The sequence below is a fragment of the Remersonia thermophila genome, chromosome 6, assembly GCF_042764415.1.
Source record: "Remersonia thermophila strain ATCC 22073 chromosome 6, whole genome shotgun sequence".
NCBI classification, from domain to species: Eukaryota; Fungi; Ascomycota; class Sordariomycetes; order Sordariales; family Chaetomiaceae; genus Remersonia; species Remersonia thermophila.
The window spans coordinates 710,433-734,406 of record NC_092222.1 but is presented as its reverse complement, the minus strand read 5'-3'; the positions used below and the strand labels follow the sequence as shown (position 1 = coordinate 734,406).

The window sequence follows — 23,974 nt, the reverse complement described above, 5'->3', positions numbered from 1 at the left end:
GTTTGTATGGGTATGGACGGAACGGGGCCTAGTTCCGGCGGAACTTTGCCGGAATGTTCGCCTCGACAATGCTCTGCTTGTCGAGCTGCTCAAGGCGCTCCTGCTCCGCCTCCATCTGCTCGTGCTTCTTAAAGTGCTCAATGTCCTCCGGATGGTTGAGATCCTCGATGCTGTCGTCGTTGCTGTGGTATCTAGAGAGAGGGAGGGCGGGGAAAGAGGTCAGCCGAGGGTCCATGGGGCCGTCCGAGGGAGAGAAGGCGACCAGAGGGAGGCTGCTCACTTTTCCCAGTGATGAATCTCGTACTCGTACTCGTCATCGCCGTGGTGGCCGGGCCCCGTGCCCATGTCGGGCAGGGTGCGGCGCTCGACGTCGATGAAGCGCACAAACTCTTCGCGGCTGATGCGGCCGTCGCGGTCGCGGTCGATCAGGTTCAACACCTGGCTGGAGATGGCGGCGCGGCGGTCCTCGGGCACGTGGGCGTTGGACGGGTCCATCAGGCCGTAGGTGCGCTGGATCTCGCTGGCGTCCCAGCTGCCGTCGGAGTTGAAGTCGTGCAGCGTGAAAAAGGAGGCGGCGTCGAACTGATCGAGGTGGTGCTCCTCTGGAGAAGGGAGCAGGTTAGAAACGGCCGGATCCCTTGATGCTCCCATGCTGCGTCGGATGGACCCTACCGGCCATGTGCTTCTGCATCCATGTCGCATTGGGATCGACGGCGACGGGTTTCTGCCCTCCGCCGTGGTTGCCGTGGGCGGACACCTGGCCAGCCAGGAGGGCGACGACGAGGCTCAGGGGGACGGCCGACGGGCGCATGTTGGGATGATTTGTTTGTCGGGGAGGGAGAGTCGTTGACGGTTGCGTGTGTCAAGTCGACGCGAGGCGGATCGAGCCGAATCTACTTGGCGTCGTCAAGCCGCCGTCGGGGGTTGTTGATGGCTGGCCAGATTTGGGAGCGGAGGTTGGGCGGGATCGGTCGGGGTCGAGTTCCGCCTGCGTGGTCGCAGCGCGCCGCATCGCCAATTCTGGGCGCCGAACGCTGGGACCAACCGGGACAAGCGGCGACTCGGCAACGAGCGCACAGGCATCCGGGCCCACGGATGCGTGAATAGATGGGACCGTCAAGCGGGATGGATGACATGATCGCCATTAGCATCTCGAGCGAACCGTTGCATACATACGGAGTAGATAACTGCCTGGGTCGCGGGTGAAGAGGATGTTGAGCTGGGTTGTTTTTTTTTCTCTCTTTTTTTTCTTGAAAGAGAAGGCTTCCAATTCTCCCTCCCTCTCCAGACGAGACGAACTTGTCTTTCTTGGTTGCCGTAAACGGCAATGCTTCCGGTAACAATACCGTACTGGGCTGTACCATACGGTCCCGCTGGGCTGGCTCCGACTCGATCCCGTCGGCAGCGGGGTTTCACGCGCAAGAATTCCACCGTGCCCCGCACGGGACGGGCTCCCGCCGCCGCGGTGGATGTGATCGGCGCTGGATGCATGGGCCCGGCTCCGGGACAGGCCAATCAGACCCCGCCAGCTCGTGGTCCAAGCCATCAAAGAAGCAAGTGTCCAAAGACGGGCATTGTCATCGGTATCTTCGTTCAAGATGGAAGGTCAACCAGAGAAGCCCCGGGGGGGGCGACTGGATTCCCGACTTATGTCTCGCTTGGCCTCCCTCTTTAGCTTCACCTCCCTTCTTCGACCGTTCCTCGCCCGCTCCCTTCCCTCCTCCCAACTTCTCGACACGGCCACATGCATGCCGTTACCACCTACATAAAGGCATGAGGGACCTTGGCCGCTCCGGTTTCAAATTATCCAAGATTGCCCTCATGGGAACTCCGGAACGAGCACCCACCATCATCACAGCTCAGCCAACCGCTGTGCTTCCGTCGAAGTGGCGTCGACGTCTATCCGCCCACCCAGATTTCGACCCTTTGTTCGTTCTGCGGGTTTTGACGCAGCGGCTCTGACGCCTTTCGATTGGCCCGTCGCCCGCCAGGCCGTCAACTGGTGCAGCCGCCCAGCAGCTCGCGCCGAAACGACGGCACCCTCCGCAACGACAAGCGTGCCGTGGCGTGGCGGATGACCCAAGGAACTACTGCGTACACAGTACATACGCTGTCAGCCGGCCCGTCGGGGAAGCGGACTATGACAACCTATCTACGGCGCAGCACGGCCAGCAAAATATATCCACAGGTCGAGCTCGGTGCCTCATCTGTGTCCGAGCCTATCTTCCTCGTCTCTCCTCCCTCCTGTTTCCTGTTTCATCTCTTCTTGCTCTTCTCTGTTCACCGATTGCGACTCTGACGCACGCCAGCCAGAATCTCGGCTAAACACCCTCCCCCCCTCCCCCCCTTCCTGCAAGCGCAGGCAGCCTCCCACGTTGGCTTACACAAGACGCCCGCCACGTCTGGGCGCCCCCCCTCCCCCCTGTGCCCCGTATCCGACAGCATGGCTCGCCGGATCTCCAGCCAGTCACGGACCGAGACTGCAGGGGGAGGGCTGTCAAGGAGGTGAGGTGGCGCGAAGCAAATGTCAGCCTTCATATATCCCTCAGGCCCTCTTCCAAGCTCAGCCCTTTCATGTCCAACAGTGCGGTCTGTCAGCATTCAAATCTCCGGCTCCCGCCTCCTTTCAACCCTTTGTCTCATCTCGTCATCAGTTCACCCTTCCCGCCCACACCAAACTGGAGCGCTTTGCCAGCTTGCAACATGTGTAGCCTCATGCTGCACGATGCATCCACGACGTACGGTCTGCCAATGAGACGGATCTTTCCAGTTTGGCTACACAACAACCAACGACTCCTAGCTCCTGTCGAGCTGAAGAACACCGACTTCGCTTGTTCGAGTCCCCCCCTCCGTGTCGTCAGCCATCATCGATGCTTATCCAGATCCAGCCAACATGGGAAGTGATGCATCGGCGATGATCCAGAGACTCAACTCGGTCATCAGAAACGGCCCGCGGATTGACGATACCCCACGGTGCGCGCGTCGGAACCTTGATCATAGCACTGCTCCTTTCAGCCTTGCCATACAACACAAAGAGTTCGATCAGACCGCCAGGTGGAAGCGAAACGATGAGCCTGCTCGCCACCATCCCCTGAGGCTTTGACAGCACCGCTTCCTTTGCTCTCCTGGCCATCGTAACTTAGACTCACTTCTTGCCATTGTTTTCCCTGCTGAAGTATCTCACCACTCCACGGCCTACCCCTGAGCCAACGGATCTCAACACACGTTGAACGACAACATCGAATCCGACCAACAGTACGAGGCGACTATCAACGCGGAGGTACATAGCATTTGACAAGCCTTACCCGTGGGACACACTCATCAACGACCTCGGCCTACCCACAGCTCACCATGCCGTCCACCGAGAAGCTGCCGATACCTTTTCCGTCTCCGGCGTCGGCCTCTCCCCTGGTATTGTTCTTTGTTCCTTCTTGTCCTCGTTCAACTCACCCAAAAAGATAGCTCGTCGATTCCAGAGAAAGAGCAACCATCGCGGCCAGCTCACTATTTCCACAGACGAGGACCCGTCAACTCGATTCAAGCCGAGCTAACCCGTTCAAAAAGACCGCCCTTTTCTAACCCCTGAGACTCGCCGTCTTTTAACTTGAGAGTCATCCGAAGCACCCACCAACCCGGGCCGCCACACCGAGAAAGCGAAACCACATCCCGTCAGGAGAGAGCGGCCAAACCTGTCGACGACGTGCACCTATGAAGCCTTCAACGACCAACGCCGTCCGGACTACCTACTATCCCGCCTCAACCTTGTACCCCTATGCAATCCGATCCGGTCGCAAGCCCATGCGATGAGGGTGGATCTGCGGCGACTGTCCAACTTGTTCTGGCGGGGCCCACCCGACTTCACCGACAGAGAGCCAGCAAGCTTCCCTCCCTACCGAGCGAGTTCAGCCCGGGCCCTGGTTGTGGGGGGTGGAGATGTCGAGGCTCATCGCGCCCCCGCGTCCCACGTCGAGACGCTCTGGACGGGACGTGACAGGACGTGGCGTGGCGCGGTGACCCCGGCACCTCTCCACGACTCGGGCTACGGGGCTGGTAGCTACGGCTTTTTCTGACTTTTTGCCTCGCTCGGTCGTCTGTCCTGACGTTTTCTTCGTCGGCCAGGGAGCCCAGTCAGGACGCCGGTCCGTTGGCTGCTCATTCGGCCATGGGAGGTGGAGGAGGGAAGAAGGAAATAAATGGATGAAGTGAGCTCAGCAAGCGAGGCAAGAAGGAAGGAGGTAAGATCAGGGGAGCGGCACCGGGCCGCCTCAGCATCGATCCATCGAACCCTTGGTAGGCCGGTTGCGTTGGAAAGAGGGCGATCAAAGAGAAAAGGAGGGGGGAGGAGGGACTTTGGTAAGATGTGCGGGGAGGGATGGGTGAGACGAAGTTGCCAGCCGGGGGACATTGGGCGTTGCATTGGTGGCCATGGGCCGCTGATGGGGACGGGACAACAAGACACCTCTTTGGCAAGCGAACGAGAACGGTATGCCGGCGCGACAGACACGACGATATCCTCGACGGGCACAGCCAACGACACATTCACGCCCATGAGCACGACGGCGCGAAGACGGACGATTAGGATACACCCGGCAGCTATCCAGGGAACATGGTCCAGCATATAGGAGGTCACACACGCATCGACAAGTTTCACCTCACACGCACGGCAAGCGCAACAAGCACGGCAACAAAGACAGCAAATCGTGGAGATAGATCTCTGTTTTGATCTATCCGCCCTTCCCCTGGATCCCATCGCACATCATTCATTCCCAGCTTACATGCCCCTAATCATACATGCCACATACACCAATCCGACTGCCCTGTCCAGTGGCTTACCCAAGCCAAAAAACGCCAGAACACCAGAGTTCCCATGAACCAATTCCCCACTCGCTGATGAAACCCCCAAAACCAACCGCAGATTCCGCTGATATCGCTGATGATGAACGCCAGAACCCTGATTGTGCCCCAGTTGCCCAGGAGTACCGAAAAAAGAACCAAAAGAATCGAAAAGAAAAAAAAAAGGTGGTGGTACATGAGAAGAAAGACGAGGCTTCGTCGGAGGCACGCCTACATGCTATCGACGCGGTCGCTCGGCAGCTGCATGCTGGGGTCAACGAGCTCGGGAGGCTTGTTCCAGAAGTCGTCCCACGAAAAAGGGTTCGAGGCCGAGAACGGGGGAAGGCTCCCAATAAGCGTCGTGCTCATCGGGGTAGGGGTCGCGGGGCTCCACGTTTCCGGCACCGTGCGCGGCCCTTGCTGGTTGATGCCCATGGGCATCGCCGCAGCGAGGCTATATTCTGGCTGCATGGCGAGCTGGGCCTCGATAGACAGCTCTTCCGGCTGCTGGTCCGGCAGTCGTGTCTGAGGCTGGCCCGGCTGCGTCACATGGTGGAGGGCCGGCGCCTGTGATTGCGCCGGTTGTGTCATGTGGTGATGGGGAGGCTGGGCCGGCTGCTGCACGACGGCGTGATGGTGGTAGCTGTCGAGCTGATACGGACCCATGGGCGGCGGGGGCATGACGTATGGGCCCATGGATTGGTGGTGATAGTCAAAGCCAGGCGCGGGCTGGAAGTTTTGGTGGCCCGGATAGGCCATCATGTTTTGTTGTTGTGGCCATGCGAGATTCGTCGGGTACTCTGGGCTCTCCGGCATGTCGTCGCCGGTCTCCTCCGAGTCGCTCTCCATGGGGAATGGTGCATAAGCGCCAGGGACATGGTGGGACCGCCTGAGGTGCTTGATCATGGTGGTTTTCCTGCAGAAACTGCATCATACAAAGTCAGCGGAGTCAATCAAGGAGGACTCGCAGGAGATGCTTACGTCTTGGTGCACCCGGCATGGCTACACTTGTACGGACGCCTGCCAGTGTGGATGCGGCGATGCCTCGCCAGACTGGAAGACTGCAAAGGCCGGTGAGTCAGCTCACATTTTCATTTTTCCCTCATGTCCCTCTCTCTCTCTCATCACTTACGTCAGAGAAGCGTTTCCCACACTGGGGATGCTCGCACTGATGTGGCTTTTCACCGGTGTGTGTGCGGATGTGCACCGTCAGGGCGCTGCGCTGGATGAAGCTCTTCCCGCACCCCGGATGGTTGCACGTGTATGGCCGCTCATTGGTGTGAATGCGGTAGTGCCGCTGAAGGTCAGACTTGCGATTGAAGCTCTGCGAGGATATATTAGACACGAGGTCCTGCTATCAGGCCTTGGGCGATGGCGCCCAAGGCCATTCATGCTACCATGAGCCAACCTACCTTGTCACAGCTCTCCCAGTCACACTTGAAGGCGCGTTGCGCCGTTGGGTCGTTGTTGACGATATCCATAACGTCCATTTTTGACGGGGTGGATGGTCTCGTCTGAGTCGAGTTGATTTGGCCCGATGTTGGTGCGCTTCGTCTCGTTTTGGTGGAGCTTTAACGCTGTCGATACGAAGCCTTCTTGGTGGATGAGAACAGCGGATGGGTGCAGAATTCACAACAGGTGGGTGGCCCGGTGTTTATGTCGGTCTCTTTTTGTCCCGGCCACGCGTCCTCGATGACTGTGTCGATCACTTTTCGTTGACTAACCGCGGATGAGTCGTCGAGAAGGAAAGGCGCTGAGAAAGGGGAAATCAAGCAGCCAAAGGCGACCCGGCATGTGGAGTCCCGGACCAGAGCGCTGTCCCGTGATAAATCACCGAGCTTTACGGCCTTGTCGGCAGCTCCCAGTCCGTGACCCGTGAGTTGGAGCACCGGTGATGTCGGTGAGGATTCGTCAGAGAATCAACGAGATGCAACGGTCCTCTCGCTCGAGCTGGAGATGACGTCGTCCTGAACAAATGGCCGTGATGGTGACGAAATGCTGGGCCCGTGAACCGCGGATGCCAGGTAGAATGCGGTAAAGCGCTGACACAGACGTGGTCCAGAGAGCAGGTGAAAGGGAGACCGGGCGGAGAAAACAATGTCGGCGAGGAGAGAGAAAGAGAGAGGATGTTCGCGATGTCGAGGTTACGAGACCTGACGGCCCAAAGGAGCGGCAGTACTTGATAGATATGATATGTCGGAGAAGCTGGTGGACAAAGGTATTATGATTAGAGTCGAGGAGATCGGTTGGGTGCAAACGAGACAGACATGACAGATGTCAAGGATAAGATATGGTATAAACGAAAAGATGACGAAACCACCCAACGACTCTGCGATGTGGTGTCGATGATAGATGGGCGGCCGTGGTCGTCTTAAAGAAGTCGACGGGGGTGTGTAAAGGCGTGTGGGTTACGAGAGAGGCGGATGGGCAGCCACATTGACAAGTACCAGGGAGGGGACCAGCAGGGAGGGATAGAAGAAAAGCGAGAGGGGTATCAGGGGCGTGTATCCAAAAAAACCAGCAGTCGCAGCAGCAGCAGTAGCAGCAGCAGAAGCAGGCCAGGCCCTGGTCTGCGCTAGTGCGGACGAAAAGAGTGCAAGGGGGGGGGGGGGGGGGGGGGGGAAGAATACCGTCAGAGTGAGGGTGAGATGGAGCTCGATACCTTATGTACACAGTAGGAAAGGGTGCGGATGACGGCAAGCTCCACGCTCCGCTGCAAGACTGCAAGCTGCACACCCGAAATCGTCACACACCTCGTGCCCCCCTCGCCCCCCCAGGCAAGTGAAAAAAAAAAAAAAAAATGCAACCAGTGAGAATACCTGCACTAGCCGTTATTTTCGTACAGTACCTGACCTTTCCGCCTGCAGAAGGGAAAGGTCGGGGGGGAGCAGGGGGGGTGTGTCGCTTCAGAAAGGGCGGAGCTAGTCCGGCAGGTTGGAAGCTGTGGGTTTCAGAGGGTCGACCAGGGGTTGGGGCTCGGCGAGGAGGGGAATGAGCCGGGGAGGGTCCCGGCCGGACAGGGGTGCTAGGACCGGGGGCATTAGAACCGGGGTGGACCCTGAACGGGTCTGGAGGGGAAGGGGGGGCCGGCGTGTGGTTCTGTTGTGGCGGGAAGCCAGACCCGCAGCCTCCACCTCTCTCCACTCTCCACTCCACTGCAGATCCTCGAGGCGAGGGACTGGGGGCCGCCTCTAGCCTTGCCGTGCCTGGATGCGGGACAGGAACCCTGACCTCGTTACCTAACGCGCATGCGCGCCCGACTGCCGGGCCTGTCGACGAGCCCCTTCGGGTTTGGTGAATGCAACGAAGCTCGGAGGGTTGACGAGTTGATGATGTTCCCCCCTCTCTGCCTCCTCTGGCCTGGATCTTTATTGATATTGTTTGGTAGTGTGGTTTTCCGTGATACGCCCGGTGGTTTCGTCTTGTGCGCAACGGCAACATGGATCCGGCACACAGCGTACGCTACATGTTTGTTGGAAAAACAACGGGCTGAAGCCAGGAGGGCGAAGCAAGATAGCTGTCGTCCTCTTGGGATTTCTTCGCCGCCGGGTCTTGCCGGGGCTCTGCAGCACGTATCGGACGGCCCAAGAGGCAAACGAGATTGTGCACGATATGAGATAAGTACGCCAATGGTTCTCGCCTCGGGGCAAATGCAAACACGTAATTTTCTTGAGCCTCTTCACGGAAGAGACGCATTGGGTTACGGTAAGGATTCTGTACCCGACGCGGAGCAAATTTTGCAGAAAAGGGGGAAGAAACGAGGCAGGCAGTGCCAATATCGTGGGCAGAGGAGCGTGTGATAGGTTGTTTTGCCCTGTGGCGCCAATGAAGGTATAAAAACGGTGTTACTATACCCCTGGGGCCGCGTTGCAGGCTCCCTCAAGCGGTGCGGGGATGGAGGGAGAATCGTTGAGACGATGGCGATGGCGGGATGGGAGTGGTGGTGGTGATGGTGATGGTATCGAGGCAGCCGGTGGACGACAAGCCCTCCCGAAGCCGAGACCGGATGCGGACGGACGGACGAGCGCCTGAGGATGTTGTCGCTGCCGCCGTCCCCTATGGTTGGGACCATGTACCTGATGGATGGATGTACTCCGGACTTTGGCCTGCAGCGTTGCGACGTAGGGCGTGCCGTCCCCCTCAACTTGGGTCGTAACACAGCGGCCTGGTAATATGTTTTGCGCGCAGCAGTGACGGCGCCCGAGCACCTGCTGAGCCACTACCGGCCAGCATGCCGGAATGCTGGGTTTGCTTTCTCATCCTCCATGTAGCTACGGCAGTTCGGCGGCACACCTAGAGTCCTAGGCTCTTCATCTAACCATTCTCCCCCAAGACTGAGCAACGTTGACGCGACCAGCGTGTCCGCGCCTCACCAGACGAGCTGGACCACGCAGTTGGAAGCCTAGCGGGGTTCCAAACCCTGGCAAATGTGTATGTAATAGCTGGGGGAGCCGAAATGACAGTCAAGCGATACCTCAGCCGCGTGAACAGCGACTACGCTGGAGCCAAAAACAAGGTTTGGGGACCCCTGGACCCCTGGGAACCGCAGCAACCGTCCAGTCCCAACTGACAACGAGAAGTACGTACCCAGAGACCATGGCCGACGGCTGACAGGAGATCCATGACGAAAGCGATCGACCGCGTAATCTGCAGCTCTGAACGAACCTATCTGGTACGAAGTCATGCGCATGCACCGCGCAGCACAGCACGGAAGACACGGGTTGTTGCGGGGCGGGTGCCATGGGAGTCGTAAGACCTCCTCGAGGTGCCACCGTCGCAGCGGCCATATGCCCGCCGTTCGGGTTGATATGAAAGACGAGCGGAGAACCAGAGACGCTGGGTAGAGAGAGCGAAAAGACCTTATCAAGGCTCCGTTCCTCGGCCCAACGATACGCCGCTGTCGAGGACCTCGCCGTCGGAGACAGGGCTTGGCCCGGCCGGCGTTGTGGCGAGTCCCAGTTAGGGCCGGGCTCCTCCGGCCGAACAGCTCTCTAGAGCAAGGCCAGCTGCATTGTTTGGGGAAGCAGGCCGGCTGCGCTAGTGTAGTCTGATGGAAGTCTGGCGGTCGTTTGTCGCTGCTTGAGACCCCTGCTCGTCCTGGCCACCACCGTTCTCATTTTTACCCGAGCTTGCCTGAAAGAGGCAACGGGCGGTTTGGCGCCACGATCGACGCAAGCGGACGTCACAAGTAAGAGGAACAGGAAAGGTCTGGCCTTCGCCATTCTCTTCCACAGCGGTTTCCCTGAACAAGAAAACCTCAACCAACCTGTGATGCCCTGTCCTGCTGTCGCCGCTACTAGCTCTGACAGAGCCCTCCCATTGTCTGCGCTAACTAGTTCATGTTAGCTCACGAGGCAGAACTTCTGGTGGGTTTCGGTCATTTCCACCAGCAAATCTTCGGCAGCGTACTTGCTATTACCGCCTGGTCTCCAGCGCTCCACCGCTGAGCTAGCGGCAAACAGCCCTCCGGCCCCGGCAACGAGAAGAAACCCGTGGCGGGGTCCAGTCACCTTCTGTGAGGCGCGTTGCAACTACACTACTGTGTAGACTAGTGCATCCAGTCCGCTCCAGCGATACGGTTGGTGTGAAAAAGAGGAGGTCTTGTTTCGCCAACGCTGCCGAAGCCGACCACCAGACCAACTAGTGTCAAGTATGGTGGCTGCCCTTCCCGCTCCGGAAACACAAGGTGCGGATGGCCTGGGAAAACGAGAACGGCACGGCTGGCGTCCCGTGAGCTCACCGTGCACCGTGCAGGCCGGGATCCAGGCCAAGCAGGGCGGAGGGCACGATTTGGGAAGACGAAGGAGGGAGAAAAAAGAATGGCAGACGACCAGCCGCGAGAGTGAGGGGGGGTGGGGGGTGAGCTTCAGAGCAACCCAACAAGATCGCCCAAAAGGGACAGAAGGGAGCCGAGTTCGTCCCTTCCAAAGGTTCAACAGCAGCAACAAGCAGGACGGGAACGCCACACGCACTGCTAGTGTAGTGCCTCCCTTCTCCGCCCACTTGCACGCACTTCGCAGCAGGACATCGCAGGCCCTCCAAACGCAATTGACGAATGAACGTCGAGCCGTTTTAGGAGACGCGAAAGCCATACGGTAGTGGGAAGCAAGACATCGCATCCATCCAACCCTCACGCTACCTCCCCGCTTTCGCTCTGTCGACGGAGACCAACCTCACCTAAGCAGCCCCTCAACGTATGTATCCCATTCATAACCCTGACGTGACTTTGCAGGTGGAGAGTCCCGCGGCCTTCAACTCTGGTTGCGTCTCTGATTCGCTACGTTCGCCGGGGTGCGCCTCTCGCACGGACGTTAGGTGTCCCTTGCAAGCCGGGTCCCACTACCGAGCCCATGCATCCCTGTCGTCACCCCCGGTCCATTTCTTCTTTCTCTTGGGACCACGATGGAACAGGCCGCAGCTGTGCATCTTGAAAGGGTTTAACCCCGGATGGACAGGGATACCCCGGCTTAATGACGACCGCCTGCCGACCTGCCTGCCCGACTTGGTCCTCCTCTTTTGTTCCCCGCTCTCCAAGCGAGGGCGCAGGGGTTGCGATCGCGACCCCCGTTTGAACGAACCTCGCTCGCCATCCTTTCCTTTGCCAAGCCGAATAGGACGGGGAGATTGGCCTGGCGCAAGACCAGGCAGTGGGAGCAGCAGAAGGGAGCAAAGTTGGCCGAGCAGCCTTCTACTGCGTACACTACAGAGAGGGCAGCGGTATCACAGAGCGGTCTGCAGAGTGTCCTAAAGCGGGCGACGCAAGGTGTAGTGTACTAGACAACCTCTTCTCCTTGCATCTGCCAAAAAATCATCCCGCGGTGTCGCAGGGCCTTCCCCTACCAATCCTTCCCGTCTCAGCGGATGCTGTCGCTCCCGCCCCAACCCTGCGTCACCCCCCGTCCACTCTCCGGTAACAAGTAGCAGGTGGTTTTGACATGGCGATGTTGACGGATGGGATCACCTCAGAGAAAATCCTGCCAGCGGGGTGTGCGATGGATGTGAGCTTACTATACTGGGCTTCCATTGCCCGTGTCGTCAGAATGAATGCCATGCGAGACACGGCGGGAAATATCCCGCAGGGAAGGTGTGTCTCAGAGCAGCCGCTATCCGTCAGTGATGGCTTGCGTCGAGAGGCGAGGACGTGCATTTACTGCGTACAGTGTGCTGCGTTACCGTTGAGTTTCGGAAACATCAGCCGGTTTTTTTTTTTTTTTTTTTTTTTTTTACGTCTTACTCTTTCCTTGCTTTTTTTCGGCGGCAAGATGCTTTTTCTTCTCAACCGTCTGGGGGATGCGGTATAGTGGGCCCCAAACTCTAAATTCTCGTCCACGGGTCTCTTCTGATGTCCCATGGAGATTTCGTTTTCTCGCAAGCACAGGCATGAATGAGCTCTGCAGCTCCACACACCCCAAGCCTACTGCGTACTTGCTTGCACCTTTCTCCTTCGACATCCTCAGAAACCCCCGCTCTTCACGCAGCCGATCTGGTGTCCTGGGACGTCTCGTTCCATGCTTGCCTCAGGCTTCCCGAAAACGTCGAACACAGGATGACCGGCAGAGTACTGTTTCTGAGAAGATCGAGTGTGGCATATATCGATCGCCATAATCCTCGGGTGTTTCAAAGCGCCCAACCGGCCTTTATCGGGTACGGGATATAGAGCTGTCGTCGATTTAGCCCCGCAATGATGTGTGGCAAACGACGTCTCAAACAAAGAGGGCTGGCATGGTTCCCGCAGCGGAAAACTGCGGAGTCAAACGGCCCATTCCAGGCCAACCGGGCCGGTTTCTAGTTTCTATCTGTCTGGTCTGCGCTTCCTGATGTGCCACTTATCATAATGGCCCATCATAATGCCGCCGTGCGGAATGCACACTCTGAAGCCATGTTGTTGCGGATTGATAATGCGGCGGTCCTGTGGGGCTCCATCGGTAACGACAGCCGGGGTGGGTCCTTGGTCGCTCACTCTCGCTCATCAACTGGCAAGACATGTCTCGCAGCCAGCAGCCGGCAAGACAACAGGGGGGGGGGATAGATCAGCGACGAGGTCGAACTATTTGCTGTTCTTATGTAAGGCACCAATTTCTCTACATAGGCTAACGACTTCAATGCATCGGCCAGCGCTAGCATTGGCGCGCGCGCGGGGGGGCGGAGGAACTTTGATCAAGTGTCGGATTGGTGCAAGTGGTCAACTTGACCGACGAAACCCAGCATGAAGTTGTTTGCTAAAGTCCAATGAGTCCTTGGTGATGGTAATGTAACTCTGGGAAGGGTACCCCAACGGCAACGAAAACACATCCTAAGCAACCTCCCATAGCGCAGTCCATCTCTCATGCGCGGCATGGCCTGAATTCGAGCCCCCATGCTTTTCCTTGTCTTTGCTGCGTGCGTCCCCGACTAATGATTGACGAGGCTCCTTCATCGCTCTGACGACCCAGCAATCCCATGGTAACGACGCGCAGCCGATGTACACTACCCCGCCGGTCCCTTCATAGGGCGTTGCACAAGGGTTCCCCGGATTCTCCAAAATGGCCGTCGCAAGCACATTCAGACCTTTTGTGTGTGCGTGCGTGCGTCAGGTACTGCAGGCAGACATCCCTCGTGGACTTTCCCTTCCCGCGAGCTTATAACATGTTAAGCTATGGAGGGCAAGACGAAGGAGACATTGGCTGGGGAACAAGGAAGGTAACCTTGATTCAATCTCGAACCGTGGGAGCTTGAGTTGTGTCAATCGTCCCGCTCCGTGTTGGGCCGTCATTTGACCACTCCACGAAGAACGTGGCATAGCAGCTCTGGTACGCTGCAGCGGAGTAGGGTAGGGCGTGTGTGTTGCGTTACCAGCGCAGCGCGCCAGGCGGTTCCTCCAATACCCAGCCCTCCAAGCTTGCCAGTCAGCCAGCATGACATGGCAACGCCGGTCTGTGACGGCGTGTTGGAGGCTTGCTAAATACGTACATACACTGCGTACATCGGCAATACGTAGGTGCAGGGGACATGCATGATTGAAAAAGTCTGGGGTAAGGAACTCGGGTTGTAGAATCATAACCTGAGAAACCCGGCTGACGTGGTACTGTGCTCAGCGTGGAAGGATATGCTAGTAGAGAGCTTCTCGCCACGGCTGCAACACCAAAAAAGGATCGAGCGACCATGTCCAAGGAAAGGATGATGGCTGTGCTCGCGATTGACGTTAGTTACCGAATCGCGTCCTCCATCCGCTTGCGGGCAGGGAGTTTGCCAAAAAAAAAGGCCATGGATGCGCGCAACCGACAGAGCCCGGCATGGGTTCAGCTAGGTCGGGTCAAGGGTCCACTCCTTGACGATGCATGATTTTCATCAAGTTCTTGACCGGGAACTCACCACCCGACAAGCTACCAAACGCCCAGCGGAGCCGCCAGGGCATCGTGATGTGGCTGCGCCCGCCAAGACCTTTTGGCTCGGACGAAGGGCACAATGATGGGCGGTGCACGAGAGAGAATGACAAGCCAAAGCCGCCCCGCAACGCTATCAGCGCTCTCTGACAAGAGCCCTCATGAAAAAAAAAAAAAAAAAATCAATGGTTGAAGAAAAAGAGGCTGCGCATGGGCCGGCACAGAAATGAGAATGCGGGGTGCTTTTGCCTGGCAGTGGGCCGGGTCCGGCAGCCGGACCATGTCGGCCAAGGAGGGGCGTGGCTTTCTCGGTCTCGGGAGGGCCTCGACCATCCGGAATGGCCGCCCAGCAAGTGAGCGAGGGTTTGATGCAAGTCAGGATGCAGACACGGCTCGTAGCGTGGCCCAGCAGTTCGCTCATCACACCGCTCTCTGTTGGTCCATTGGAAGTGGGTTTCACCAGGTCCCTTGAAGACCAGACTAAACCAGGCCGGCGCCAGTCATCGCCAGCTGAAGTGAACGGGAACACCGACACCAAGCAAAATATGTAACGAGTCAGACGGGAGGCTTTCCATCTGGGAATCGAAGATTCGATCATGTAAAAGGAGCTCAGGAATTGACAGGCATCCCTGACATGGATAGAAAACCACGTGGTCGGGGGGGGCCGCGCCTCCACGAGACAAGATGAAGCATTGCCAAGAGCCAGCCACGAGGCGTGGATGTCTGTGCGCGGCCGAGAGGTGGACCCACGGCCATGCTTGCTGATTGGCTACGCGCCCAGCCAGCCCACACTCCAACAGGAGATGGGGAACATCAACGAGTCTCGAAATGGAAACCACTTCTATGTACATTCGAGACTTGGGCCAGATTCGACTCTCGGTTTCCGCAAGCAAGAAGGGCACATCGACATCCCTCCTCTTCACCACCTCATACCCCTCCTCCGCGATGCACCAGAGACGATGGCTCTGATGACTGCTACCCACCCTGATCCACGCGGCACGGCATACGATGACCCTTCATGTCACCAACCACTCCTCGCAAGCCGGGCCCGTTTTGATGCAGTCGGCCTGCCGTGTTGCGAGTTCAAAGCGCCGTCGTTGACTTCATGCGGACCGCCAACTGCCGCTTCGGGCGCATCAAGAGGCAAGATGCGCAACAAGTATCACGACCTGCCTCCGGAGGCATGACCTTTAGGCTCCTGGATCCCATGCCTGCGGTATGGACGTTGTGCCCTGCGTCGCTGCAATGCCGTTGCAGAGCAGGTTGCGGTTCCTGCCGCCCAGCATAGCAGAGCATCAAGTCTCACGCGGGGCAGCCGCTCTTGGATTGGAAACCGCACAAAAACATGATCCGCATGTCCCCGCTGACCTGTTGGTGAGAAGAGGCCTTTCTGAACCGCCGCCTCTCCATCGTCGACGTCGATCCAGTATTGCACATACCACCCTGATCCTTCCGACCTGAACCAACTTGGGTAGGTAGTTTGACGCGCTTCCCACCACCATCTAGGCATAGCTCATTCTCACTGGTTGTCGGCGACTTCAGGGGCTGGAACTGGCGAACTCCGATGCACTCTCGTCTATGGCGGTCCTTCCCGTGTCAGTGGAGCGGCGAACCGTGTGACTACCTACTCAAGAGGTAGAGCGCGGCGCTGCCTCGCCGCGGAGAGGAGCAATATCTCTGGCATGTGACCTCTGTGCACGTACATGTAGACCAGACCGATGCCACCACCTTGCCGGCGGCCGACGTGTCGCCGGCCTAGGCCCCGCCCTCCGTCTGAGGACGGGATGGACATGCCCCTCCCCCACATTTCAAGGCCGGTCCGGAGACCCACTCTCAACGTCTGCCCCCCCCCCCCCCCCCGCATCCGCCGTACCTGTTTTGGGGATCACCGTTGCATTTCGCTGCCCTTGGTCCTGGTCTGCCGGGGGCGCTCTGTCACCGCGGAGCTCACCGCTGAGGGCAGCACCTATGTACATACACCACACTAAGGAAATGCAGGGGCTTCCGGCGACATGGTTTAACGCCCGTCAGAGGCCCCTCCAGCACTCAATCATATACGAGCATCAGCTACTGCGAACTAACACGCGACTACGACGTCAGATGTGAAGCCACGGGCATCCTGGTCGAAGGGCGTCTTCACCTTGTGAGTCGAGCGCGCTCTGGAGGGTTTGAGCACGCATCATCGCTTTTCATTTCGACTTTTTTTTTTAAAAAAAAAAAAAATCACACCGACTTCGACTCAGGCATGCGGTCGCCTCGCTGAGTGCTTGCATGTTTGCCGCCAAGAGCACGATGGCAAAGGCGTGACTCGCAACCATGGCGCTAGCAGGCTGCTGGGCATACCGGGCGCATCGCAGGAGAGCGCTGGGTTGGTTTGGTCTCCTATGACAAACAGCTGCTTGACTCTGCGGGATGCCCTACTGCGTAGAGATGGAATCGTCCATCGCCTTCGGAATGGAGTCAGGCATTTTGAAAACAACGGAGGAAATCCAGGTTTACAGCCTCGTGTCTCCGGAGGGCTTTTCTTGGCCATCCAGGGCACGATCTGCACCCTGTCCGCTGAATCCACCAATGCTGACCAAACCCTTGCCATTTCTTTGGCTCAGAAAGGAGCAAAAGGGGCTGATCGGGGTGAAATGGTTGAGATACGTACCATCACCACAAGCTCCGGCAGGACTCGGCTTCTCGTGCCGCTGGCATATGTACCGTGACCCGCATGGATACAACGTGGTGCACGTGGTGAAGCGAGTTTATTCTTAACACCGGCCAGATCCCTCACACTAAAGCTTGCACTGGCCCGGATGGCATATGCACACCGTGCATGGAAAGGGGCTCCGGCGTGGTCCCCAACCAATGGATGTCAACGACGTGAATCACTTGATCTGAAACGGAGTCGAAACAAGAAACATCCAACCCCACCTCTATCTCATTCTGCTGTGAACAACCCCTCACTGGCAACCCACGACGCTCTCCCCCACTCCTAGTGGAGCCTTGTCCGAGCGTATGCATCTTGTCGAGGCGAGGTGACGAGCGGGAGAGCGACGAGGCATCTTGCTGACAGAATCCTGACACAAGACATCTCCTACTTTAGCGAAAGGGTTTGGCTGTTTGAAGCTGGCTCGTGTCCTGCCGGGGCCGTTCCGGTTTAGATCTCTCGTGAATAAAAAAAAACAGGAAATACATCATGTAAAGCGGCCGGAGAGGAGCGTAACGGTTTCTGCACGCACGCCGTCCTGCCGCCCAATAAAGCACTCCGCGCGACCCGTCCTTGTCACCGATCTGGACGGTGTGCGGGCTCGGTGGCGGGATGAGTGGCGATGGACCTGCCATGGGTAGAACATGTAGATATACTTGTACGTGCTGCAGAGCACCGGATGGGGCAGCAGGGGGAGGACACGGACCAGGTGTTCGCAGCGAGACGCAGCGAGCGTCCACGGCACGCCCAGGGGGGGCGGGATGGCCGCATACGCATACTTGTACATACTGCGTACGCGCACGCAGCACGAGGTCCAGATGCGCCACCGTTCCCAAACAACCGCACGCAGAAGGGCTGAGGTCTGTAAGACGTCGTGTCGCAACTCTGCAGGTTTTGCGACCCAAGGAGAACTCAGGTCCGTTGCTTCACGCCTCTCGTGGAATACAGAAAATGCCGGTACATAGAGGCATCGGCGCGCAAGTGAAGAGGCACAGAAAAATTTGCCAGACAATCCATTAGGAGCCCCACTGAAGCTACAGGCTTATGCAGGAACATGATCACAAGCAGGATCGTTCTCACAGCTGGAGCTGTGTTTCTTCTGCAAGCTCTGTCCCGACCACCTGGGCTCCACTCGGCGTCATTGTGCTGAAAGACCTTCCAGGTTTGTTTCCCATTCCCACAAACACACCCCTCGTCTTCTCATCACTGCAGGCTAATTGTCGATGAGACTCGCTTGTCTGTCATCCTACGTAGGTTCTTCTCTACCCGGTTCAGGCCGCAGCAATGAGCCGGATGAGCGCAGGATCTGTCGTTCGTCAGACCCGAAGCGTCGAGTACACACAGTGCGCGGTGTCCAAGGCCGACAAAATGCCTCAGGTGAGGGTCGCTTGATGATGTCTTGTTCGGCTTTTTCCGCCATGGATCGCAGATGTTCTTTTTCTTCTAGGGCCCCCTCCCTCTCTCCGCAGCGGCAAAGCCGCGCTCTTCCGCGGCCCAAGGATGTTCCATACAGCACTGCTTTGGTACGTTACGCGGGGAGGAGAAGTCGGGTCAGTTAGACGCGGGTGGCTGGCGGGGGAAGAAGAGCGGGGTGCACAGTCCGTCCCACTACGTGAGGGGCCCTTCGCGGGGAGAGACGGCGGGATGCTTCCGGATCCGGCAGTGCCGCCGAGTTGGTGTTCTGCCGCCGATATTGCAAGCCCTCCAGGCCGGACTGTACACGTACAGTACGCAAAAGCAACCGCTGGAGCCGACGCTACGGAGAGAGTGCCCCTACGGTCCCAACCGTTACGGCTCTCTCACGCGGTTCGGCTATGGATGTTGTGCGGGTACTCCATATGTGCCGATGCGACCTCGAACAGAGCGCCGGAGCGGAATCCAGGCGCAGCGAAAGAGGTGTCAAACTCGTCCGGTGGTGACGCCGGACCAGGAAAACCATCAAAGTTTCACAGGGGTCTCGCATTCGCATGTCATGTGGTGAAGAACCGTTTCGTCCCAATCAGGGAAAGCCAAACAGCCGGTCTTGGCTTCATTGTCAGAAACGATCCTCGGGCATCCGGGAGGCCCTATGTCACCGACCATGTATCACAAAACAACGATGGACATCAGATGAGAAATGTCCGCCGGAAGAGGGCGGCAAGACGTTGGATGTGACAGGCTGGGAAGGCTTGTGCGTGATGTAAGTGCTGCTTTGCGCAAAACATCTCCGAGAGAGATGCTGAAGCCGCGCCAGGGACGGTGTGCCTCGCTGCAGCCGCGCCGCACCGCCCGGCCAGACTGGTCGGTTACACAGTCACAAGGCCCGGTCCATGGCCGGATGCCGGTAGTGCTGCTGGAAATCCACAGGATGCAAGCCGTCCCTGTGAGATTCCGCCCTTCTCCGGTGACACAGCCTGGCTGGGTGTGAGTTTTCCACCGATTTCCACCCGTTGAGATCTGAAGACGAGATTGGCGAACTGCATGTTGGTGTGGATGAAAAAAAGGGGGGGCAAGTTAACAATTTTCACACCCAAACGAAGAAAAAAAAGAAAAGAGAAGAGACCAGACTCGACGCAGCAACAGCTGCCAACAAGCCCTCCCCTCCCGGCATTCCCTTCTGTCGCCCATCCGGTAGCGGTAGTGTGATGCTCGCCAAAAGCAAACGGGGTCGCATCGCATCCGCCGCGCAGTTGATACTGCACCCCCGTTGCATGCAATCCACCACAGCACAGCAGCACGGTATGTACAAGAGGCAAGAATGAAAAGCGCAAACCTGGAACACAGGACCTCTGTCACAATCATCATGTCCAAAATCTCACACAATCTTGGGGCGGGAGGGGAGGTCCTTTAGCACAGGGTCCAGCATTGTCGAGACCATAACCGAAGTCGAGATCCATCCAACCTGAGATCCGGATGGTAGAGTTTCTGGTCTTGACGAGGTCCAGGTGCTCTCGTTGGGCCATGTCCCGAGATTGACGGGACCCACCCGGTCGGCGACGACTGTGGGGCCTGGAGGCTCGGGGGGCCCACCTTCGGGTCACACAGTATCGATAGATTCCAAGGCCCGACGGTGACGGTGACGGTGACGGCGACGGTGACGGTGACGGCGACGGTGACGGCGACGGCGACTTCTCCTCCTCCGCCGCGGGTCGCATGCGCTCGTAGTCACGCCGACGGGCGTGACAGTGACATGGTTCAGGAAGCAGGTACACGTACGCTTGAGAGGTTGCGCCTGCTCGCCGTCTCGCCAGCGACTTGTATGAATGGAGAAGGAGCCATCACGCACGCCATCTCGGCAACCTTCCGGACCAGGCGCGGGGGGGGGAAGAGGGTGATTGCCCAAGGCGGTGAAACTCGGCTCTTGACCTTTTGCTTCTTTTGCAATTTGATGAGATTGAAGAGTCCGCATGAGCTGGAGCACCCGATGGCCCAAGCGAGGGCTGCTGGCTTACCTAGGTAGAGAGCAGGACCGCCAGCCATGAGGCTTGTCCAGCTTCCTCTTTGGGGAAGCCCGCGGGTATCTGCCCAAACCGATCTCGACAGCCACGCTCTCCATTGTTGCCGCGGATTTCCCCGCAGCCGCCTGAAGGACGGCAGCCCGTGATCACGGCGTGCCGAAACGCAGTCCGGTCCACGGGCTTGACACCGGCGATGGATCACCCCGAGGGATCCGGTTCAGGAGTGCAGCACCCGACCCGGTGTCCTTGACACGAGATGGAACGTCTTGAAAAGCATGAACCATGAGCGAGGGCAACCGACTTCCGAGCAAGCGAGAAATCCCCGACGCAAGTCGATCCAAGCCGGCGTGGGGAGCGAGGATGCGTCAGGCATCGCAAACATCAAAAGCTCTGGCGCCCGAAGTCGGGCTGGGGACAAGCCACGAAGACGTGCGGTTTCACCTTTTTTTCCGACTCCCCCACGCGGTTCAGGTTGTTCGTGTTGAAACCAGGTTCACCACAAGCTTGACACTTCAGCTCCGCCACGGTAGATCCTCGCACTTGTCCAATTCCGCCTTCGGAACGGGACATCACCTGTCCGTCCCACAACGGATTTGCTGCAGTTTGCTTCACGCGGAAATCAAACGCAGATCCAACACCGCCATCACGCCCTCTGCTGCCCGCACAACGTCCAAGGACCGAGGGAGGGAGAGACAGAGACAGCGAAGGGCCGTCCAAACTCGATCTGCCAAACAAATGTCAAGATTGGGCCTCCGTGATGCAGGACGGCTCGACGAGCGGGATGACAAACGCTCCTTTTCCCAGTTCGGACATGGACACGGCCAAGGATGGCCTCGCCCGTGGCCATACCTGCTGCACGTTGGTCTGAGCGCCGCCGCTGGCCCGGCCTTGGAGCGGAGCCGTCTGCCGTGGGCGGAGCGTTTGTGTGGATGAGAAGGCGCTTGCTGCATGCGTCTACTGCACATAACCCTACGCAACATATCCCTACGTACGGGAAGCATGTATGTATGTGCCCTTCAGGTTTTCTCGTCACGCACGCTTCCGCAGGTTTCATACAACGCGTTGCAGGCGTCATCATCGTTGAATCGACCCTTCAGCGCCACCCCCGGAGCCAGCCCAATTGCCACGCGCGCGTCGGGATTCCACCTATCCCATCCTAGCATAGTACCCACCGCCAGCCTTCAAAGGCGTCCGCACAAGCCTGAAGCGCCGCCTTTTCTCCCCTTCCCGCAGCAGCTCGCAGCAGCGATCAGACCTCGACGGGAGGGAAACCTGAATGTTGCGGTCGGCCAGACGACGGAGACAGAAGAAGGAGTCCTCCCGTCTGCGGACAACAGGGCCGCTCGGTTGGGGTCATCGTTCCTGACTCAGTCCTACTGGCGCCCCGCGACGGGGATGCCCACCTCGGTCGGGAACTCGATGAGAGGGGATGATGATGATGATGATGATGATGATGATGATGATGATGATGATGATGATGACGACGGCGAGGGAGTGTCGTCTGAACCACCGAATCTCCTGAATACTGGACATCACCCGGCCTCGGAACTCTGAACATAATACTTCGTACCCGCTCAGCGTTTCACATGCCTTTCCGTGGGTGGTTCTCAACACCTCCCTGCTTGGGGTCACTTGACAAGTCATGGATTGATGAACTGGATATTGACAAAGCGGGAAATATCACATCTGCCCTCCACAGTAAGTTGAAAGTCCTGCTGAGCTTTTGCTGGAAAGAATCTTGACCGGCACCCAGCTCTTTCTCTCACTCTCACACACACTCTCTCTGCTTGGCCCATCCCGAGCTGGCTTCTGAACACTGGTAGGGAGCCCGTGAACTCGCTTTGGGGGCGGATACGTCTCCTCCGGGATTGATGGCGACGAGGAGGGCCTGCCAGGGACTGTGGCCCACGGCGCTTCTCTCTTTGCCGTGGTCTAGGGTGGTTCGGATACACCAGTCCTCTCTACTTATCTGTACTCATGGCCGCCTCTGGCTGGAGATAAGGGAACCATGCGGCGGAGATGGGGCCCAGCCGACACGCCCAGGCGCCGGTTGCGCGCTGTTCGTCGTTTGTAGTGGAGAGGAGATATGGTTATCCCTCACCGGAAAGGCCGACCGCCGAGAACCGTTCTTCAAAGACAGGTTGCTCCGCTCAGCACCCCAATGACAAGTGACACCGTCATCCACCTCTTCGTGAAATCCCTCGTCCCGATCAGTCCTACCCGGTCGATCGGTCCGTCGATGCCGATCAGGAGGAATCGAACAGATAGACCTTCGAGATGCCCGCTTGTTGACCCGCTTGAGGCCCCATCTCTCAGTCAGTTCCGATTCACGAACAAAAGACAAAATACATAGTTCGCGGAAGCCTCGGAAGCTTCGCTCCTCCGGTAGAGAATTCGGTGGAGAGCCACGTGGGCCGGCGCCGTAGTGAGACAGACCCGATAGCCGGCTCCGGGGAGAGCTGTAAGAAGAACAGAAAAGCTATTAGCGGAGAGCGGCCGGCTCCATCACGGGCAGGCCGACTCCCCCAAAGCAAGACCAGGCAGGCAGGCCCTGTTGTTGGTGTTCCCCCCCTTCGCTCCAGCTCGCCGTTGTCGATTCGGCTCCTCCACAGGGTTCCAGCGCCCACCGCGCGACAACGAACAGGGCTATCGTCGCCAACAAAGATCCTGGAGGCGAGCCAGTCAGGGATTTGTTGTCTCCAGCGCGAGGCAAAGGCAAGGCAGCCTTGCCTCCCTCGTCGCGCCCGGGGGTTGGGGGGGGGGGGGGGGGGGGGCGTGTGTGCAAGACAAGACAACAACAATCGCAAAGGAACGACACAACTCCAGGGTTGGTGGCGGGGGGCCGACCCGAGGAGAGCCCAAGGAAGGAATGGCTCGCTCGACATGGCGATTTGGCGATGTGGCCACACGCCGGCGCGCACGCTAACCTACCTAGCCGGAGCCAATATCGGCGAAATGCTGCCAACAATGGAAAACGGACGCAAGCGAGCTCGGGGATTTTGTTTCACCCGAGGCTGGTGGGCGAGCGTTGAGCTTGTCAAGGGGCGGCTGAGCTGCGCTAGGCCTGGATCTCGCGAATCTGTCATCTCCCCTATGTTCACTCCTGCTGAGCTGTGTCAGCAAGGAACATGCCTCATGGCGAGAGGGGGAGGGCCAAGCCGTTTTCAGCAAGGCCATCGACAGAGTGTCTCAGCACTAAGCTTGACCAACGTCAACTAAACGTAAAAGTTGCCCTCTCTCGACAAAGGCCAGCCTCGTCCGGAGACGTGGAAGTCCGCGGGGTTGCGTGGTTGTTATGGAGGAGGGTGCGACCTGACGAGCGATTCTTGTGACCCCGTGGCGCAATGCTATCCTCCGTATGGACGAAGCGCTGCGTAGTGTTCGTAGTGCATGCACCACAAGGGTGACTGCCTATGTCAAGCACCCTGACCATGTACTTACCGTGTGTTGAGTTATGTTTACTGTGCGCTCATGGCAACCAACACAAGTGAGGCGAGAGGAGCTATCGCTGGTGGATCTCGAAGGAGGAGGGATCGCCCAGCGGCTGTTAGCTGGACATGATGACGTGGATGGGCATGGGTTTCTTTGTTGATTCCTTCGTCTGTGACGAGGGTGACGAGGGGAGACGCGAAGGGGTAGGCTACATA

The 23,974-nt window shown here is 58.2% G+C and overlaps 3 protein-coding genes across 3 annotated transcripts; 1 reads left to right on the top strand and 2 right to left on the bottom strand.

Annotated features, from left to right (window-relative positions):
* Positions 1 to 28: 28 nt before the first annotated feature.
* On the bottom strand, positions 29 to 811 carry VTJ83DRAFT_6376 (uncharacterized protein; the record flags this gene model as incomplete). The annotated part of the gene is made up of 3 exons (XM_071013080.1): positions 29 to 191; positions 281 to 602; positions 673 to 811. The coding sequence occupies 3 exons, from the start codon at positions 809 to 811 to the stop codon at positions 29 to 31; spliced, it is 624 nt and encodes a 207-aa protein (XP_070864003.1).
* Positions 812 to 5,064: 4,253 nt separating this feature from the next.
* Positions 5,065 to 6,323, bottom strand: VTJ83DRAFT_6375 (uncharacterized protein; the record flags this gene model as incomplete). The annotated part of the gene is made up of 4 exons (XM_071013079.1): positions 5,065 to 5,758; positions 5,815 to 5,894; positions 5,966 to 6,157; positions 6,246 to 6,323. The coding sequence occupies 4 exons, from the start codon at positions 6,321 to 6,323 to the stop codon at positions 5,065 to 5,067; spliced, it is 1,044 nt and encodes a 347-aa protein (XP_070864002.1).
* Positions 6,324 to 21,913: 15,590 nt separating this feature from the next.
* On the top strand, positions 21,914 to 22,199 carry VTJ83DRAFT_6374 (uncharacterized protein; the record flags this gene model as incomplete). The annotated part of the gene is made up of 2 exons (XM_071013078.1): positions 21,914 to 22,025; positions 22,081 to 22,199. 2 exons carry the CDS (start codon positions 21,914 to 21,916, stop codon positions 22,197 to 22,199), a joined length of 231 nt encoding a protein of 76 aa, XP_070864001.1.
* Positions 22,200 to 23,974: the final 1,775 nt, after the last annotated feature.